This window comes from Rhamphochromis longiceps, linkage group LG4 (genome assembly GCF_057381845.1).
Source record: "Rhamphochromis longiceps isolate RC_006_pf linkage group LG4, R_longiceps_female_GT1.1, whole genome shotgun sequence".
Taxonomy (NCBI): domain Eukaryota; kingdom Metazoa; phylum Chordata; class Actinopteri; order Cichliformes; family Cichlidae; genus Rhamphochromis; species Rhamphochromis longiceps.
Genome location: NC_140560.1, coordinates 11,523,925 through 11,544,901, shown reverse-complemented (window position 1 = coordinate 11,544,901; position 20,977 = coordinate 11,523,925). Strand labels below are relative to the sequence as shown.

The following is a 20,977-nucleotide window of genomic DNA, read 5'->3' as shown; positions in this document are numbered from 1 at the left end:
AATATCTCCTTCATGTCCCATCCTGAATGAAATGGACTCTCTGGACTGCAGGTCTCATATCATAATGCTAGCATGAGAAAAATCAGTTGGGTTTTTTTTTTCTGGGGGGGGCACACAGCAAGAGTCTCTGGGAATGACCTGTAAAACCATCTTTTAGGAGGTTGTCCAGTTTGACCTGTTGTTACTTTTCTTTCCACCAGAGCAAGTGAAACGGATCCACAGTGGTTTCTGCTTCTTAACTGGACAGGTTGATATCCCTGAAGTTTAACAAATTTTGTGTTATTCTGTAATGAAGCGTTCCCTTCATTTTGTGAGCGGTGTCTTGAACCAGCCGTACCTCTAGGTGGCAGCAGAGCGCTTTCAGCACTAATTTAATGAAACCGGAAAATAGCAACAGTAGCAGTTATGGCGTCCACAGCGGCGACCCGGACGGCAGCTGGTGCTGCTAAAGTCGTTAAACCGATTTTTAGCCGTGATTTGGACGAGGCTAAGCGCCGAGTCCGGGAGTTATACCGAGCATGGTACCGGGAGGTCCCCAACACAGGTACGTGTGCTCCCTTTAGCGGGTAAACTGTGTGGAAGAAGCGAGGCGAGCGTCAAGGTCGCGTCTATGGAGCGGTGCAGAATAATTAACATTAGCTGCTAGCACAGAGGATCCTGAATATGACAATGTTTTAAAGACTCTCTCCTCTCTTGTGTCAGATAGAGATGGTGATGTTTCCGTTTAATCTAAACTGTAAAGGGAAGTTCATGACTTCAAAGCAACCTTTAGATACTGACTCTAGCTAGCGTTCATTTTGGGCTCCAGGCAGATGAGGCTGCATCGAGGATTATGTACTCTGTACTTTATGTCCACACATTTTAACTTAAAATCATACAAACAAATACAGAATCGATTAAAAAAGAAAAGAGGTGCATATATTACGTTACGTTGTTGTGTGGGTTCATGCTTACAGAAGACCTGTTACTTTATTGAATATAATATGTAAAGCAGCTTCGTAACACCCGTAGTTAGCAAGAATTCCATGTTCAGCATTCACTTTGTTTTGGCTCCTAGCAGGTGGTTACTTACACGGTTACCCATCAGATCCTTTAAGAGGTTTATTTAAGGTGTACATCTAAGGGGTACATTAAATCTTCGGATTTTTAAAAGAACAATTTTCCTATATCCATATGCGGTGTAAAAATGTGGAACAGTACAAGTTTGGAATTAAATATATATATTGTTTTATGTGCAGACTAGTACATAGTTAATTATGTATATTGTCTGATTACATGTTATATCGAGGAACACTGATGAGTAAATTATTAAATAGCATTAAGGGAGTAGGATTAAATAAATGTGTACTTTAGACCTTTTCGAACATGTAAATTGTTCGCTGTATAGATTTATTCCTTGCAACGTGATTTTTTTTCTATTTTGCTTTCTGTTCAGTGCATTTTGTTATTACGATATTATTACTATTTACCTCTTCAAAATCAATCAATTACAAACAGAGTGATTTCCTTATGTTTAACACCCAAATGCTGATGATCATCTGATCTGATGTAGCAAAACAAATATGGCATAATGATGATGATGAGTGGCAACTTTGCAAAAACAAAGACAGTAGGACAATTTTATTTCAAATAGCTGCTGTAGATTGATTTAATTCATGCAGCTGTAATAGTAACATTTAGGAATGATGTCCTGGATAAAGTGTGTGTAGCAGAACCAAAATGGCTCTCCGTTTGTGTCTGTTCCTCTGCAGTCGCAATGTTTCAGCTGGACATCACGACACGCCAAGGAAGAGACAAAGTTAGGGAGATGTTTGACAAGAACAAGCACATCACCGACCCCCGTGTGATCGACATGTTGGTCATTAAGGTAAAAGCAGCACCTGTGACAAGAAACAGTAAATATGATTTTTCTCAAGGCAGTGTCTCTTAGGGCTCTGATTGCTGATTAAATCTAACTTAGAGCCACACTGAGTTGTTTACTTCACGGTGTGTTGTGGTGTTCTCCGTTTTTTGTGTGTGTGTGCTATTTAAAGGGGAAAATGGAACTTCAGGAAACGATCCACGTCTGGAAGCAGAAGACCCACATAATGCGCTATTTCTACGAGTCTGAAGAACCTCGCCCCACCGACTTCCTGTCCAAATTCTACCGGGGACACGACCAATGAACTGTACAGCTCTCGGCCTGCCCTGTGACCTGTTTTTTGGTTGTGTCCAATTTGACAGCTGTTTCTCTTTATTGTAAATATACACTTAACAATCACCTATCTATAGTTCAGTGTCTTTTTATTATTGATATTGTCAGTTGGATCAATTAAAGCCATCAGCACACCATGACTGAACGTGCAGATGCTGTTGTGAGCGGGTTGTTTCAAACAACATAAAGCTTTTTCACTGCAGACAGTAGGAAAAGCATGTGAGAGCTGAATCTTCATTATTATTATTGATTTCATCAGTTTTATTATTATTTTTTTCCTGCTGCTATGAAAAGCTTTAATCTTGTATTTGGAAAATTGACATTTCCAGACCAAAACTGAGCCGAAAGCTCTAACAGTAAGAGGGACAAATAACATTTTACAGTCTGGATTTTGTCCTCCTTAAGAAGGTATAATCCATAAAACTGGACATGAAACAGCTCCTGGGAATAACTTAACAGCTTTGTTCCAAACAAGTTTCATATTTCATGCAATGAAGTGTTTTAAACAGTTGATAGAAAATTAAATTTTATTGAAATCATTGTGTTCTGGTATCGATGTGTAAGATGTGAGTAGTGAATGACAAATACAGTACAATACGATCAGCCCGGGGCAGCAAAAACCCTGAATCTAGTGCACAAAGACGCAACTCCGGCAAGGTGTTAATCTGCTGAGATGCTCACTGACGCTGGGCGGTGGTCATCGTCACACAATACACAATCTGTGAGGGGCAGAAAAAGTGTGTTGATTTATTTTTACACTATAAAGGCCTGTAAACGGTTACATCTTAATATGAGATGTTTAAGAACTGCTGCAAAAGCCTGAAGAAAAATAAAGCAGACAGAAGCATTCAAGCTGCTAATGTGAGCGTAATGTTTTTATTACAGAGCTGAAGCTCTGAGCAGCAATCTTAAAGCCTGGTCGGCAACAGCAAAGGGGACCTATTGTACTGATTGGTGACCCCTCACAAAGATTGTAAAATGACTATGTATTGATTTTCCTTCTTTTTGACTCGCATGGATTACTCAGTGTTTTTCATAAAAGCATCCATCACTATTATAGTACACATATATATGATAGAAAACGAATCTTAATAGGTACCTTTTAATGAAGCATGTTATTTTTTTTAATTGCAATGGTAACTCCCACATTTCAGTCTGTACTGAACAACACTGTACAACACAGACGGAGCAGGGAGCGTGCACTCTGCCACACCCACAGCGACAGCCAGCGATACCTGCTAACCTGAAGCTTTCCAGACCCCCTCAATCATCATCATCGTCGTCCTCGGGGACGAAGATGTCGTGCTCCTCCAGGAGGGCGGCAAAGTTCTTGCTGATCTGCGTCCCCACATACAAGAAGGGTACCACTATCAGGGCGATCCGGATAAGGCCGAAGGGGGTCTGCTCCCCGGTGTCACACACCCCACCACAGAAACAACAACGTTATTTAACGGCGCTCGTGAGACTACACCTTCCGAGGATCTGATTTCGTAACACTGCGTGCAAATGAGACTCACCTTTCTGGGTTTGGGGAGCATAGCACCGGACGACGAGCACACGGCCGTCCGGCACGCTGTCACGGTGTTCCCCGGTACACTGGAGGGGGTCAGCGGGGATCTGCGGGGGGCTCTGAGGATAGACAGCCTGACGAGGCGACTGAGGGCCGACGCCATGTTTACAGCGTTTGACGATGCAGCGGCAATGCGGAAAACGAACCGGAGATGAATTGTGATGTGCAAGAAGAGGGCGGAAACAGCGCCCCCCTGTGGTGACTCAACAGCACCGCGTTTTTGTTTTTATTTTCCCGACTGCATTTCCCAAAGTTGAAATAAAACACGGAGGCTATACATTGCGCTTTACTTTGTCTTGCAGCTTACATTTAAATATCATAATCCTTAGCAAACAGCGGTTCATTCATCTTAAAAAGTTCAGACGGCAAAAAGGCAAATCAATAAATTACTGTACAGCATTAAATATTTACAGAATTCTTATACTAACTAAAACATCAAGGAGCAGAAGAACAGTAATCATGACAAAATGCATTGAAATAGTGGACCGTACCACACAGTAGATACTGGAATTACGAGAGATGCATGCTAGACATGCACTGTTCAAGTGTTAAGTTACTCCGCTGTTGTCAAGTGAAGAAACAACCAGGTAAAGATCAGACTTCCTAAATGTGACTTAAATTATTTAAAGAAAGTTTCAATTTAAAAAAACAAAACAAAAACAGATGTCTTTCTCAAGTACCAGAAATGAAATTTGACTTTTGTTTGAATCAAACGTGATGTAAACAGCTTCGTGGATGAACTGCCATCATCGCCCCGGTGCAGAGTCATCCGCAGCTTTTCGTCCCTTTCATCCTTACTCAAGTCCTTGTGGCTGTACCGCGTACTTGTGAGGCAGGGTCGTGGTAGCAGAGCTGGCTCCTCACTACAGAGTTGAGAGAGATTCACTCGTCAAAATTAGCGACACTCCAGATCTGACTGTCCGCACCCTGCGATTCCCTTTCTCACCTGATGTCTGAAGGTCAGATGTCTGAAGAACTTGCTGACCTCACCGGGTTTAAGGGCTCCCGCGGTCTTGCTGCCATCTCCTATCCACACAGTTTGCCCTTTGGTGATAGCAGCTCTGAGGCTCACACACTTGACTATGTAAGTGCTGGGGACAGAGTTGGGCATGGTACTGGAGGACACTGTGATGTAGGATGCGTCTTTCTGATGGTCTTGGTAGCGCACTATCAGTGAGGAAGAGTGGTCATTCATTAAAAAAAGTACAGAGTACAGTACAGAGAGAGGCTCTGTTCTATGTTTCTTTTTAAAGGCACGGTGGCGATTACCTGCAGATGTGACTGCTGTGTCTGTGGTACTGGCGAGCTCCAGCAGAACTGTGGGATATGTAGGATGGAGCAGGTAGAGCTTTCGAATGAGAGGCTCTGCCACGGCAACACCCGGCGACACCTATAAACAGCCGGAGAGCACATTTAGCACAAAAGACTCCTTAACAGAGTCGAGCACAATGGAGTAAAATGATCACAGAGGGCTCCTCTTCCTGGGTTCTCATTAACCTAGCAATTCTATCTGAGGAAGACTTACGGTTGTCTTGGTAACATTCTTCTGTGCTTTGATTGGATCGCTGGCCCAGAACAGGAAAGCGGATTGGCCCGTGGACGTGGAGATTGCAGAAGTTTCTATACGAAGATGGGGACACACGAACTCGGCGGCCCACAAACGGGTCCCATTCGCCCCATCGATGATTAATGTCTGAAAGACAAAGAAGAGGAGGAAAAACCACCAGTAAGATCGGAGCAGATGTTACATGTCAGCAAAGTAATTTCAGCCCTGAGGGGGAAAAAAGCATGAAAGAACCTTTGGTTTGTTTGTTTTACCTTCATGACTCCGTTTGATGAATGCTGAATGAAAAGATCGAGGATTCCATCGCTATTGAAGTGTCCTGCCACTGGTTGACTGTGACATACAAATAAGTATTTTAGGAACGCATATTTTTCTAGTTTTCCAAAGGATGGGACAGATGTTTTGGTGGAATGTGATTTTAAAAAAACAACAACAACAAAGATCGGGGCATGCAGCTAAAATGAAGTCAGGGAAACCATATCTGACTGAGTGCTCTTCTCTCTAATGATTTTGCATTAATCACACGATTACCACACAGAAAGTTGCTAAAACAACAGTTACATGAACTATTGAAAACTTCAGACCACCTCATGGCAATAGTAAGGCGCCCCTCGCCAAAATATAATTTTCAAGCACATCAGTTTGTTCAAACCTCACCACCCTCAAGTGGTTGCTGCAGGGGGGAAAAAATAAACAGGACTGTACCTTTGACTGGAAGCTGTTTTGTAGGTCCATTTCTTTCGCAAATTCTTCTGCCGGAGCAGTAACTGTACGCTGCCTCCATACACCAGCACCCAGTCACTTCTGGTGGAGTTCAGGTTCGAAGCGGTGTCCAGGTTGTTGTGGTTTCTGCCAAAACCAGCCACAAGAGGGAGCAGGAACCTGGCCTGGTCATGGTCACGTGGGCTAGAAAGGACACAACAAAGATCTGATTTTGACTTATTTTAGACAAAAACATATATCTAGTAATCTGCTTTCTACTTTAGTGCCAGCTGGTTAAATGTATTTGGTATTTAACAAACAAAGAAGAGTTTGCACATTGAAAACAGATCTATGCATCAATAGCAGACACCCACCTGTAAATTTGTATGATGGAAGAGAAATTGTCCTTCTTCATGCCCTCCCACCCTGAATCCTTCTTTCGAAGCGCCTGAGTTTCGGGCAGTTTTCCAGTAGCCTGAAAGTAGATGTCTCGCAGGGAGACGGCCTTCACATTACCTAAGGGAACACACGATGACACAAGGTCCTGTGAAACCACCATTAAAATAACTTCAAGGGTCACTTCAATAGTTCTTAAATGAGCTCCTCAGAATCAGTTGTTGTTGTTCAATAACTTTAGTATATTTAATGAAAATATGCTTAATTTTATCTGATTATTTTCCCAGTTAGAAAGCTGTGAATGTCCTTCAAGAAGCCCGGAGAACTATTCCTGACGACTACTTAATGAAATCATAAGAAATCTGCCTAAGACAGATCAGGCTGTGTTGTAGAATAAAGATGGTCATACCAAATTTTGACTTTCAAGCTGGTTAGAAAACTGTGTTTGCCTAATACAGGATTTCCGTGTGTTTGCACCTGTTTCCCATTTTGCTAGAAAAATATTATAATATGTGTCGTTATAATCAAAACTCTTGCAATATGAGCACACAGAAAAGCTCATGGGGTGATTCTTTTTGGAGCAATCTTTAAGTATTTAAGCAGTTAACCTCATGGTAGTGAATCTAAAAGAAGGAATGAAAGAATAGGAAAGAAAAATATTCCGCTCTTCTCCCCTCTGCTCTTCTTCCCTTTTCTGGGAGGCAGTGGAGAGGTAGAGCGTACAGCTCGATCCGGCGGAGAGGTGTTGGAAGCCAGATCGGGTCCCCCCCTTCATCGCAAGGGGGGACCCGATCTGCCTTTCGTTGAGGCACACAACAATGTGTGCCGCTAGTAAAGTTTCTGAGCTGCTTTTCCTCATAACAGCCACCCCCCAAGATTTTCTCCATTTAAAGCAGCATTGTCAGGGATTGTAACATTTAGTCCTTTTACTGAAACGTCACCTAGACCAAACAGGATGTAGTATACTCCTTGTTGTGTCTCATATAGCCAGGGACCAATCAGCGTCCCTTGGGCTGTGACGTTGAAAGGCACAGCACGTCCGAGTAACGCTCCCGTCTCTCCAGAGATCAAAGTCAGAGAGAGATCGAATTTCTGAAAATACACAAAGCAGCAAAAAATAAATAAAAATACAAGCAAACTGTAAATTCTTCAGCTCGTAATGATTGTTAAATGAATTAGAATGAATGAATTGTGCTTACGTGAACACTACAAAAAAAAATAATGCTCTGCAAACTGTAACATGCATCAATATAGCACATGAAGAAATAAGGGAGGCTGGCATACATCATCCGCTGGCAGGGTGGCTACAAGCAGATCTGGGTGTGAGTCGCCCTGGAGGTCTGGAAGTAACACTGCCTGAGATTCAATGCTCTTAATTGATGATGACCACAGCTTCTTTCCTGTGGAGGGAAAGGAAATATCTTTGAATGCTTAGAAATGAATACTTGCAGTTGATTAATTTTATTTACTTCTGCACAGCTGGGACAGCACTGAGTCCGACCTGTGGTGCCGTTGACAGCCATGATGTAGGATTTGCAGATGAGGAGGCACACGGGCGACGGCACGGTGCTGTACTGCAGACCACACTGGATGTACATCACAGCCTCTGACATGACTTTTTTCCACAGCACCTTGCCGCTGACGGCAGAAAGGGCCACTGCACTGTAAACTGGGATGAAGCGCATACACCATGTATAAATATCAAAGAGGTTACAGAGAGAGAAAGCACACAGAGTCATCTTCAATGACTTTTTGCTGCCAGTGGTAGTGGATCACTGCACAAATTGTATGGAATAATGAAGGACTACATCCAAATTCTTCAACATCACCTCAAATCAACAGCTAGACGGCTGAAACTCAAATGCAGTTCAGTGTTCCAAGAGGTCAATGATCCCAAACACACATCAAAACCAGTTTTGAAATGGATAAAACAGGTTAACATTAGGCTTCTGAACCTCAAATCTACTATCGACTACACTTAAAAACCCGGGTCCATGGTTGGAAACCAACCAATTTAAAGGAACTCCACCAGTTCTGCAGAAGCCAATCAGAATGATGCCAGAAGCAAAATAAATATACACTTGTGCACACAGTTCTTTTTTTTTTTAAAGTAATTAAAGATGTGTGCTGTACAATTATTCCAGCCTGGAAAAAGAAGAGTTCAAAGAAACCACTGAAAGCCCAAAATTACCATGACACAAATGCTCATGATGAGTAAGTAAACTTCTGATCACAGCTGTGGATGGGTACCGGCATGAGGCTGCAAAGATATTTACATATCGCACATACTTTGTGTGGTGTGGGTCTCATTGGTCGATTCGGTAACACCCAAGAACACATCCTCCACTGAATCACCATCAACATCCCACAGTGCCAGCGCGGGTGGCGTGACACCTAAAAAGAAAAAAACATGAACACCACCCACTAACAGAAGCAATGTTTCATGTGTAAACAGAGCATGTGATGGGTAGAAAGATGTTTCACAAGCCTGTGTAATGACAGGTGGAAAATTACAGGGTTAGGCACTTTGTCTAGCCTCGACGACTCCTGAATAAGCCTTATTATCGTGGCACCACTCACTTTAGATATCAGCAGAGGAGAGCGAGTTCTTATCAAGCACTGGCTGTTTATTTTTCCTAGTTTACTCTGGAGCTAACTACAGGCCTACTAATCTGTATGCTATGTTACATGATGGGCATTAATAAAAGAGTCCCTAAATGTGCATTAATGTTCTTACCTCCTGTCCCTCCCAGTGCTTTCTCCCACTGCAGCCTCTTTTCCAGGTCTCCCTTCTGGCATGGAATCAGGAACGCACAGAGCAACACAACCACTGTGGCACACACCAGAGGCACCAGAAAAAACGCACTTCGGATAGCGTTCTTCACCCTCAGCCTTTTTTGTTCATCAGAACTGTGAAGCCCTAGCCCAGCACCCCCCATTGCTCCAGGGCCCCCTCTGTCCTCCCTCTTCCTCTCTCCGTCCGAGTCCCTGTGGCTCCAGTACTGCACTCCCTTCATGTCATTCCTGTCCTGCCTGGATTTGCTGGGGAGTCGCTCCCTCCACTCGTCCTCCTCTTCGTCCTCGTCCTCGTCTTGCACCCCGTCTTCCGCGCCGACAAGTCTTCCAGATCGGCCGCCGCGCAGCTTGGAAGACCCCGTGCCCAGGCAGCTATCCCTGCCGAGACCATTTCGGGGGTAGTTGAGCACAAGGTCATCCTCTTCGCTCTCGTCATCACTATCTGCTTGGGTGAGAGGGTCATACTCCCCGAGCTCCGAGCCCTTCTTCCCTGCAAAGACACACAGAAACTGCTCATTAGGAGTACACTGGTTTGAACATGACAGACAGATTCAGACAAATGCTACAAAACTGAACAGACAGCTCTTCACAGTACAAAAGAATAATGACCCAAAGCAAACTGCGAAAGCAACCAGAGTTTCTCAACACAAACAAATTAGATATTATTCAATAGCGGAGTCAGTCACCTGATCTAAACACAATGAAGCACCTATAGAGGAGCTAACAAAACTGAAATCAGAGACCCACAAAACAAGCAGCGACCAAACGTGGCTGCAGTAAAGGCACGACAGAGCATCTCAAGGGAGAAAACACAGCATTTTGTGACGTCAGTGGGTTTTAGACCTCAGGCAAATAGTGACTACAAAGGATTTTCATGCAAGTATTAAAAACTATACTTATATTTAAACGTTAATTTAATATATAATATACAATAATTTTGAGCCTCTGATGTTTGATTACACCACTTTACTACCATACTGTAGAGGTGGGCAGAGGCAAAACTAGAAAAATAGTGGATCTAACGCATCCACTTAACACACTGGTTACTGCTACAACTACACGTTTCTTTTCCAGCTATTTATTTATGAGTGACTTATGTATGTATATATATATATGTATATATTGTACTATTCTTAGTTAGCGTATTGTCTGTCTTGTCTTAATGTTGGTTTATAATGGAGCACTGTAACAAAAAACAATTTCCCCCAGGGATCAATAAAGTATTCTGATTCCTGTATTTTGAGGCATTTTTTTGATTGTAGCCCCCCTATTGCACAATAACACACTTAAAACAACAATAAAAAATAAAAATAGTAATAACACGATGACGTTAGCTTGGTTATTTTATTTCATCAATGCTTGTCAGCATTTTTTTTTTCATATTACAGATTTCTTTAATTAAATAGAAATACCATTAGAAGAAAGAATGGAAAGAAGAACAGAATAGAATAGAAATAGTATTACCGTAATACAGGCAATGATGGGCATCACTGTTTCCAGTAGGATATTGTCGCCAGGTCTGAGCTTGTATTATGTATTTGTCATGATTTTTTTTTAATGGTGAACTGTCTAACAGCAGGTTGTTAACATTAGCGAGCAGCTAGCCGTCGTTCAGCACCACCACACAGCGCCGTCAACGTGCCGCTCTGACGCTGCACTACACAAACAGAAAAACTGCGGCCATCTGATTTGACTAGGATTAAAAAATTGGCACGAGAAATTGGCAGAGATAAAACGGAAAACCTGACAACTGCGTATGACAAGCCAGTAAAATCAAATGACTTCACTACATTGAGAAGGCTGAGAAGCGAAATGGGAGAGCACAGACTATCAATGAAGCTAAGCTCCGTTACGTCTGCACATTGGTCTGATAAATAATACAAATCAGTGCGGCATCTTACCGGGCAGTTTGAGGGCACGGGACAGCGCTGCAGCCATTTCTCCTCTAACAGAGCCGACGTGAGGTAGCAGTGATGTACGAACCCACAGACCCACCGAACCAACAGTTTGGCTTTGCGCCAGACCATTTGCATCATGGGACTTGTAGTTTATGAGGAACTCTTGTTTTGCGACGTCTGTAACTGTACATATATATTTATAAACAGTGTAAAAACATCATGGACATTGACTACATGCTAAATTTGAAATCATCACATCATTTTTGAACGATATAATTACCCTATAGATGATACATGAAGTAAATATTTATGCGGCATATTTATTTGCTATATTTCGCAATATCGTTGTGTTCTTTTGCACTTTGGAACTTGGGGCATGCTCCCCCACGATGTAATTACCATACCTAACACTCCAATTACAAGTTTATTACCTTCGGTAATATATGTATGTTAGTGGAGGACAGCAGCTTTTAATTTTGACAGTGTTTGGGACTCGGGGAAGGTCCTTGTCCCACGAGGCATCTCGCAAAGTAGGCGAGTCACCTCAGCAGGCAGACCTGTGCCCTTTCAAAAATTAATCTCGTTAATTGTACGAGGACACGGGCGTCACCCCGCGTCGTTATTTTCCTTACTCATCAGTTTAAGGCATGACCCAACTACGGTGGAGGACGGGCATAGACCACGTACACAGGCACTCTCTATTATGGTTTCAAATATAAGTTTCCTCCATTGCGTTTTTTTAGTTTCTGTCGAATTGTCTTATTTCCGTGAGTAAAGAAACGATCGATTAGCCAGATTCTGACCCTTTTAATAGTTATATGCAATGTTTATGTCGTAAAATCGCTGCGCTATGTGACACAAAGGATCATGGGTATGCAGGTATGCGCGCTATTCGTATTTCGTCAAGACTAATCGATCACAGATTTATTACGGTAGCAACACGGTCGTGTTTTAATTGTCTTTGTGTGTATTTCGAAGACGACAACGTTAGCTATTTCGAATCTTCTATAAAATATCATAATTCTTCAAATAGCCATTTTGGATTTTGGCCCAAATCAGTTCCCGTAGTCATAGCCCCCAAGAAATCTCAGGCGCGCACGCGCTTTTGGAAAGTGTGTGAGAAAATGGCAGACGTCTCTCTGGATGAAGTTATACGACAGCGCCGTATTAACGTCAAAGCTGCAGCGAAAAGGTATTTTTTGAGTGTGGGGAGACTGGTGCATGTGTGTTTATTAAGGATTTCGAAACTTGTAGTAACATTTCTAAGCGCATATCGAAAACTTAGTGCTGCTTGTAGCTACTCGACAGTCGTAAGCTAACGTTAGCATGTTACAGCTAGCAGCGATTACGGGCTGAAAGCTAGTCTAATAGTGGCTTCAACAAACTGTAGGCCTTCACATTTGAAGCCATTCATATTGGAGACAAAGAAAACGCAGTTTAATCTCGGAACCACTCTCCGCTTAACTAAACAGATTTCTTTGTTTAAGTCTTTAAATTGCTCGTCTCTTTCAGCATTTTGTTTGTAGCTTCACTCGTCAGGCTTGGCTAACTAGCACGCTAGTGCTTTTGTTGGCAACAAATCGTAGTTTTGTCCTCACGTAATGAACAAATGTGGTAGCTGGAATGGGTAAAATTTTCCATAATTTTCAATAATCCATAAGTTTCCATAATCATCTGAGAAAAAAAATCATATTCAATGTGTTTCTAGAAGTGATTGTAACGTGGAAGGTATCGCCCTAATGCATGTTGTTGTGTTTGTGTTGTTGTTGAACCTAATGAAACCTTGTTTTTCTCAGGCCAGCGTTTGGACGAGGTTCAGGAGGAGATGGGAAAAGTTTTGATGCCAGACAGAAGATTGGAGTTAATGATGTGAGACAGAGGCTTGGAGGAGGCACAGGTAAAGTCCAGCAGATCAGTGGGTGTAAATGTTACTTTGTAATGAGCAAAGTCATTGTCTTAAAACTCTCAATTTCTCCCCTTAGGTTTTCAAGTAAAAGATGCCAGAGAGAAGCTGGGGCAGAAAGATGCTCGTTTCAAAATCCGTGGCAGGGGAGGAGCAGGAGTGGTGCAAGATGCACGTCAGATGATCAACTCACGCAAGCAGGGACAGAGTCAGTTCACCGTCTCTGCACCGACCACACTAAAGACAGCAGTAACACAACATTTACAGAGCCAGACGCTTGTGCCGCAGATACAGATACACACCAACAACAATCTTGCTGGTGTGAATACAAGGCAGTTTGGTTCTAATGCACAAGGACCGAGTCTGAAGGCCAGTGCAGTACCACAGCTGAGCAATAATGCAAGAATGATGGATGCTCGTGATAGGCTGAGCCTCAAGAGGAGCATTGGAGGGACACAGACACAAGCAGCAGTTGCACCACCTTTAAAGATAACTAAGACCATCCAGGTGAGAATAAATAAATCAGGCTTGTGTGCTTGTAGAAATATACAGTCAGAACTTCCTTAAGTAATGTATTATGTTTCTTTTTCCAGCAACGTCCAGTAGGGATGTTAGGAGGAATACGTGCCGCTACACAGGTAGATTAGTTTCTCTTGACATATTTAAATGTAACAGGACATTTATGAGCCCATTTCTAAAGATTTAAGATATCATACTAAAAGGATTACTTTGTTTTTCTACAGCCTACTCTAAATGAGCATGATGACGCCCCGAATAAACAGTTAAAGATCACAACTGCAAACAATTTGTTACAATCTCGGGTAAGATGTTTCTCTGTGACAAGGCTACATGTGGGCCTTTATACAGAAACTTCAGCGTGTCTGCTGTGCGTACCTACATGAACTAGAGTGTTATCTATCTTGTCTCTTTTTTTCACACAGCCTGGTACAGCAGGCTCAGCTTTCTCCATGTCAGCCCCCATCACCAAGGTGGTTAAGAATGATGCTTACACAGCCCCACGGCCCGCTGTTCCTGTGGCTTCTCCTCGGCCCACTACCAGCCTGGCTGCCACTCGGTCTTCAGCTGCAGCCTTACAGCCAGTCTCTAGGACTCTTCAGCAAAGCACAGCAGAAACCAGTGCAACAGCTCCTCCTCCTCCTCCTCCTCAGGTAAATCCATTCATTTTTATCTGCAGCTCAGTGTGTGTTCTTTCAAATTGTGCTCATATAACTTGTGTTATTATGGTTTTTATTATTATAATTGGTCTTTTGGCTTGATGCAGCAAGTCAGACAAGTTTCTAATATAACAACTGCATCATGATCCAGACAAAGGAAAATAATTGATTTCCTTTAAGTGCTTTATATATAGCTGGGATGTGTGACATATAGTATTGTCACAACACTAGAATTTGAAACTCGATACTGATACCTCCCATTTTCAATACAACATCAAATATTTTGGCCATTTGCCCATAGTGCTACAACAGCAGTCCTGGCAATAAGGTCTTTTTTTTTTTTTTTTGCAAAGTTAACGTCTTACCAGCCGGCTCACAGCTGGCTACAAAAAAAATAACAAACACATTTTAATAAATTATTGTAAAAGTAGAAAAGCTATTTTATCATATTGTCCACATCTGCCATTTCTTCCCTGTTCACACTGCTCTGCCTCAGTCTGCAGCCCTTCTTCTCCTCAGCTCTGCTCTTCAGGCCCGTCTGATTCTGCTGCTCTGAATTTTACTCTTTATTTTACTCAGATTAGTTCTCCACACTCTGGACTGACATCAAATTCGGAAATGCGAGCTTTACTGATCTCTGAAATTCCTCTTGAAGTGTTATTCAGTGTTAACTACTTCAGCTGTTAGTGAAGGGAGTAGCTGTGTGTCTGTCTGCACCTGTGCTGTGGGATCTTAAATCTTAATTTGATATTTTTAATATCGATTAATACCCAAGTATTGATTTTTATTTGACAATATTAAAAATAACTAGCGTAATTTTAAGATAAAAAATTTAAATCTTCAAGATAACAAATAACTAATGTTGTAACAAAAATGTAGTGGAATATAGACTATGGCCACTTTTAGAAACAGTCCCGCATCCTGCAGAAATTATGCCGACAGTCAAAGGCAACAGCTGCTGTCAGTCTGCAGCTACATTTCTGCCACATTTCAAGATCTGCCAGCAGCCTGTCTTCATACAGACCCTTTAATTTTTACTTGCTCTTAATTCAATAAACAGCTGTCACTTTGTAAAACATTGTGGAGGTAAATCTTTTCTGTTTGTTTCATGCTTAAACTTAAACCACCGTTTAATATGTTTAAAGAACTTTGATTGGCTTTTAACTGTTATGCTCATACTATCCTTGCCTTTTTTGCCATCCATGCCACACCACAATGAACTCTTCTTACATCCGTAGATTTGCACATTTAAAGGGAAACGTGTAACGTGCAAAAGGCTAACAGGTGAAAATACTGAATGCAAGATGGAATGAAAAAAAGAATTTTTTTTTTTCTTTGGTTGTTTTTGTTTTTTAAACCTGGCTGCAGACTCTTTATCAAATAGACCCCTGCAGTGATTCTGTTACATGTATCAGTTCGATTGATATTTAATGTGTTCACACAATCTTTACATTTACTTGACTGTTTGGTTTTGTCATTTTTCATTTCAGCCTACTTTTAGTCCTTTGGAGGGGACAAAAATAACAGTGAACAACCTGCATCCCCGAGTCACTGAGGAGGACATAGTGGTGAGGAAATTGCTCTGTTTGCCTTTAACCTTTTCTTGTTTGAGATTAAAATGATGTGCAGAGTGCTGTGAGTACCGTGATGAGTCATTCAGTGTGTATTTGTAATGCCTGTCAATATTTGTCCACAGGAACTGTTCTGTGTGTGCGGTGCCTTGAAGCGAGCACGGCTGGTGAAGGTGGGCGTAGCTGAAGTGGTGTTTGTCCGTAAAGAGGACGCTGTGAGCGCATACAGGAAGTACAACAATCGCTGCTTGGACGGTGAGTGCCAAGAGCAAGGACGCACACATGAAAGTCTTCTGTTTAACATGCAGTTTAATGGCTGCTGTAGCAGCGAGATGTTTTGCGAGCATGTTATACATCATATATATAGTGTTGTGAAAACGTGTTAGACTCCTTTCTGATACCGTAGTACAGTTTTCTGGTTCGTGTCAGACTTTTCATAACGAAACCATGTCCATGGTACAGACGTAGCCCCTCGTTTAGAAATAAGGACCTCGATTTGTTTTGATTAGTCTTTCTGTTTGGATCTACCTGGTTCTGCCTCATCTTCACTGGCCGTGCTGGTATTCTCTGTGCCTGCATCCACGTGGTGACTGTAAGCGCCATTTATAGTTACTACATGTTTTTGAAGTCATTTGTTTGATGCAGATTCTGAAATTTGATGTCTGAGAATAATGTATTTCGTCGTCATCTCAGTTTATTTAGAAGGCAAAACCTCAACAGGATCTTCAGCTTTATTGTGAAAGGTTTATGTGGAAAATAAACAAGCCGACGGCGGAGCCACACGTTGGGTTTACCGTCGTTGTTGCTAACGACAACGCGTAAAAACAGTCGCTTATCTGTCTGTAGTGTGGTTATTTTAAATATAGGAGAAAGAGAGAACTTTAAGAAATGAATTTAGCCATTACAGTGACCATGAAAACACTGAAAAAATACTGCAGTAAACAGTAGGGATGGGTATCGTTTAGGTTTTATCCGATACCGGTGCCAAACCGGTACTTTTGAAACGGTGCCGGTGCTTAAACGGTGCTCAAACCGGTGCTTAAAGAATGGAGAACACAAAATTGGTCCAAAAACCTCTCATGTTCAGCTGTTTTTTTTGTAAAAAGATAACAATGTTAACCTTTTCTGCAGCTATGGGTCATATATGGTATCACTCTTGGCTGGAAGCAGTGCTTAAACAATGGAAAAAACACAAACTTTGTCCAAAAACCTCTCATGTTTAACTGTTTTCCACTTCTTCTTTGGTCATTTTAGCCTTTTTGGCCAGGGTGAAGGGAGTATCTGCCATCAAACAAGAAGACAGCTGCATGTAACTACGACGGTGTTTGCTAGTTCACCTTACATGCATTAATGTAATAACATGGTTAGCCTACTCAACGTAAATTACACACGAACAACATTAAGCTACTCACGCAGAGAAGAACGGCTGCTGCTGCTGCTGCCATCATCATCCGTCATCATTTCTGCTACACTGGCAGGGCTAGGGGCCAGGACTCTCCTCTTCGGGTTTTTGGGGGATGTTGCTAACTCCGGGTCCGATAACAGGCAACCCACCCGCAGTAGATGTGCTCGGTGTGAGGTCTCGCAGCAAGCTATCAAATACGGCGCATTTTTCGGCTTTTAAAAAAAACGCTATGCGTCGCCAGGTGTTTCATCGGATTTGAGGTGTTACCTCCTTTGCACAGTATCAGCTTAAAGCACTTGTTGCAGGCTGCTGAGTTTGCATCTTTTGCTGTGAAGTACAGCTAGACTTTTGACCGCTTCGCCTTAGGCATTTTTAATCTGTAGCTCTGCTCTAAAAGAACGTACGTACCTGGACCCGCCTACTATCCTCGGAAACGTAAAATGATTGGCTAGAATTCAAAGTGTATGACATCTCAGGAAAAAAAAGCACCAAAATAAAGCACCGAAATGTGCGCTGCTTTTCGGTCTGGTTACTACCGTTTATGTCATGGCACCGGATACCGGTACCCATCCCTAGTAAACAGTTTATTTTGTGACACCAAGAAACAAATGATAGCGTAAAATGAAACATTAGACATTTTCATATGGTCATCCGATATATATCGTTATTTCGAACAGCCCTAGGTGTTAGTGTGATGCCAAACTTCCTTCACAGTGATGTGATAGACTCATTGCCAGTTATTCCAAGTGCTTGATTGTAGTTCTTAATGCCAAGAGTGGCACAACCTGCTATTAGGTTTGCAGGGCAATAACATTTTCATATCAGGTCCCTTAGGATTGGGTAGCTTCTACGTTAGTGAACAAAGTCCTTATTTGAAAACTGCATTTTGTATTTACTCAGGTTTTCTTTGTGTGATATTCAAATTTGTTTGATCTGAAACATTCAAGTGTGGCAAACATGCAAAAACCTAAGATATCAGGAAAGGGGCAAATAGTTTTTCACAGATCTGTATGTGGTCAGGATCGTTGTGATTGGTTCATTTATGTCATCTGTTTTTTCCTTTTCTTGTCCACCCCCAGGCCAACCCATGAAGTGTAACCTTCATATTCAGGGAAATGTCATCACTTCTGATCAACCCATTCTATTGTGAGTGAGCCCTCGAGGCTTCTTTAGTTAATTTCAAATGAATCTCTACTCAATTGTGTTTGCGTGTGAGACCAGGGTTGGCTCAGACAGAGAGAGGGGACAGTATGTATAAGCGGTCCATGAAAAGGCAGTGAGTCACTGTATCCTCGTTATATGTGACCTTTTGTATAGACAAGGTATGTAGTGTGTTGGGTAAGTGAAAATCCAAATAACAGAACTGGTTAAAATGCATTACAGTGCTGATCAGCATCCTTCTACCCTTCACAGACTTCCTCTGTATAGGAAGAATCCTAAATTAAAGAAATCATTGTTTTGCATATTTTCATTGTGCCATAATCTGGCTTTTATCTACATACTAAAACCTATTAGCTATCCATTCACTGCATTCCTAAAGTAAAAAGTATTTTATTGTGGTCCTCTTGTGGTGCTGTCTAAAGTGAGCGACTCTGACTCCCGTCCCCCTTAAGGAAACTTTCTTCTGATTGGCTACCCATCATTAACAGAAGGGGTGAACATTGTGTGTGTGCGGGGCTTTTGTGCTCACAGCCAGAGCTGTGAGACTTAAATGACCGTGTTGTCCTCCTGTCCCCTTTCACTGACTTCACACAGATTCAGGAATAGAAAGAATAGTTTGAAAACAAACATTTAAAACAGTCTTTTAGCTTTGGTGACCTTAGTGGGCATATTTAATATGAACTGAGGCAAACTGTATATAAGGGAAAGCACCATAAGTCCATTTTGAGCTGGTTAGTAGCATTATTACATTGCTTTTGAAAAACAAGCTATTTGTATTTAAAGAAATGGATGTTATCAAGTTTAACTTCACACTGAAATGTAAATACCAGGTGCTGTTGCTGTGTTCTCCACTAGAGGTCAGGCATGTAACCCTTTTGGCCTAACAGCTGTCTCTTTAACTGAACTCAGTGGGAGGGGACCCCTCTGTGTTGTTTGAACCATTAAAGGACTTAAAAAATAGTAACAACTGTTTGACTTGCCCACAGGCGACTCAGCGATACTCCGGGTACAGGCAGCAGCACAAAGAAAGAAGGTCTGCCCGCCTCCTTATCACGGCCCGCCGGTCAGCGTTCCTCCTCTCAGCCCACTCCAGAGGTGGACCCCCAGACCATCCTCAAAGCTCTCTTCAAGTCCACTACACAGTCGACCTCCACCACTGAGCCTCCCAGCTCACAGGCCACTGCCTTTCGCATCAAGATATAGCCCACGTCTAAAGTGAAAACTCTGTCTGTTCATGTTAGTGCATTCTCAGTGTTCTCATTTCAAACTGTGGTGTTCACATTGACAGCAGCCAGCACACATTCTCATGAAACAAATTTTTACACATTTGATATACATGACTCCTGTGAACGTGAAATTCATCATTCATGCATCCTTGTTTGGGTTTTATCAAAAGTCACCTGTTGGTTTTGGAAACGGAGCGGGGGGAAGTTTCATATGATCTTTTAATCCGATGTAGAGGTGGAGGAGGGGTAGTACCAAATTTAATTGCAACGGGTGTTTGGGTTTTTTTTTTGTATATTAAGTGACAGTTTGATTTAGTTTAATATATATCCCGTCATCCCGTCATTGCCGCTTGCCTCCAACTTCCAAAAGAGTAGGAGTTTAAAAAAAAAAACCCAGCCCAAACCCTTTGACTAATTGAGGACTGTGTGGTAGTGTTATTCTTGAGAGTTATGTAATATTTAAGGCTGAATATTCATGCAGGTGTGTTCATTTATCTTACCTGTGCTTCCCTTTGGGTTTAATGAGTGTGTATAATGCATTGGGGGAAAAATATATACAGACAAAACAAAAAACCAAACGTCTGTCATGTCTGTTTTATTAGGAAGGACAGTTTGGTTAAAATGTGGGAAGATGATTTAAATTGAGCCCAAAGTGATGCCAAAATAACTGAAAATACCTGCAAATCGGGGACTGGCGTAAGCTACATAATACCATAATAACTTCAGTAAGCTAGCTCTGAAACGGACATGTCAGTTTATTTAGTTTTAACATTCTTGTGGCATCCAGACTCGTATGCTCCGTGACTGGTTTTTGCTTGATGGTCAACATGTTTAATTCTTTCTATTATTACTCCTGATTTGTGTTGAAAGACTGTAATTTACGTTCTACTGCATTCTTGGTATGTAATGCAAGACGAGACAAAGTGGTAGGATGTATCTGAAATGTCACCATTAAATATTTAGCTTTGTAGATGATGTCTGAGACTCTTTGCTTTTCATATCATGATCTCTTTGTTGATTTATGTATCTGTGCTGTTAGGCTTTCTAAAAACAGTTCTGGACTTGTGAATGATTTACAAGTCTGGTGCTGAACCTTTAGCCGTCTTTGTTTCAGTTTTACTTCATAAATACACACCTACAAGTAAAACCAACAACCAAACTATTAAAAAGGAGAGATTCACTCCAGTTGTTGAAATTGGTTTGAGGGAAGCAAAACCATGGAGGCTTGTTTCTTTAATCATTAAATCAAGCTCAAATTTTCAACATACCAACTCAAACTTCTGAGAAAATAACTTAAGTAATTAGTTATTTTGAAATTTTGATATAAAAATTCATCTTCCATTTAAAAAACATCTAAATTTAAAACCCTGGAACAGGCTGGTGAAAAAAGTTATATGACAACATAAACGATAAATG

The 20,977-nt window shown here is 41.7% G+C and overlaps 4 protein-coding genes and 1 non-coding gene across 6 annotated transcripts; 2 read left to right on the top strand and 3 right to left on the bottom strand.

The window, feature by feature from the left end:
• The first annotated feature begins 381 nt into the window (after positions 1–381).
• On the top strand, positions 382–2,264 carry ndufa6 (NADH:ubiquinone oxidoreductase subunit A6). Its single transcript, XM_085403279.1, has 3 exons — positions 382–544; positions 1,752–1,867; positions 2,034–2,264. The coding sequence occupies exons 1-3, from the start codon at positions 406–408 to the stop codon at positions 2,163–2,165; spliced, it is 387 nt and encodes a 128-aa protein (XP_085259405.1). The 5' UTR covers positions 382–405; the 3' UTR covers positions 2,166–2,264.
• Positions 2,265–2,703: 439 nt separating this feature from the next.
• smdt1a (single-pass membrane protein with aspartate-rich tail 1a) lies at positions 2,704–3,922 on the bottom strand. Of its 2 annotated transcripts, none has more exons than XM_085403280.1 (3): positions 3,712–3,922; positions 3,430–3,595; positions 2,704–2,913 (listed from the first exon to the last, which is right to left on the bottom strand). In XM_085403280.1, exons 1-2 carry the CDS (start codon positions 3,865–3,867, stop codon positions 3,458–3,460), a joined length of 294 nt encoding a protein of 97 aa, XP_085259406.1. In that variant the 5' UTR covers positions 3,868–3,922; the 3' UTR covers positions 2,704–2,913; positions 3,430–3,457. The 2 variants fall into 2 exon arrangements, with proteins under 2 accessions (XP_085259406.1, XP_085259407.1); XM_085403281.1 differs by having other exon boundaries at positions 3,438–3,595.
• On the bottom strand, positions 3,921–11,244 carry fam234b (family with sequence similarity 234 member B). The gene is made up of 13 exons (XM_085403278.1): positions 11,124–11,244; positions 9,164–9,712; positions 8,716–8,820; positions 7,928–8,095; positions 7,711–7,826; positions 7,368–7,518; positions 6,405–6,546; positions 6,034–6,234; positions 5,583–5,661; positions 5,290–5,457; positions 5,034–5,154; positions 4,711–4,931; positions 3,921–4,627 (listed from the first exon to the last, which is right to left on the bottom strand). The coding sequence occupies exons 1-13, from the start codon at positions 11,158–11,160 to the stop codon at positions 4,625–4,627; spliced, it is 2,061 nt and encodes a 686-aa protein (XP_085259404.1). The 5' UTR covers positions 11,161–11,244; the 3' UTR covers positions 3,921–4,624.
• Positions 11,245–11,615: 371 nt separating this feature from the next.
• LOC146671100 (U12 minor spliceosomal RNA) lies at positions 11,616–11,769 on the bottom strand. Its single transcript, XR_014911633.1, has one exon. It is a non-coding gene; the product is annotated as a U12 minor spliceosomal RNA (small nuclear RNA).
• Positions 11,770–12,049: 280 nt separating this feature from the next.
• On the top strand, positions 12,050–20,531 carry poldip3 (polymerase (DNA-directed), delta interacting protein 3). Its single transcript, XM_085403277.1, has 10 exons — positions 12,050–12,312; positions 12,917–13,017; positions 13,103–13,530; positions 13,617–13,661; positions 13,767–13,844; positions 13,965–14,192; positions 15,689–15,766; positions 15,895–16,024; positions 18,254–18,320; positions 19,322–20,531. Exons 1-10 carry the CDS (start codon positions 12,245–12,247, stop codon positions 19,536–19,538), a joined length of 1,440 nt encoding a protein of 479 aa, XP_085259403.1. The 5' UTR covers positions 12,050–12,244; the 3' UTR covers positions 19,539–20,531.
• The last annotated feature ends 446 nt before the right edge of the window (positions 20,532–20,977 follow it).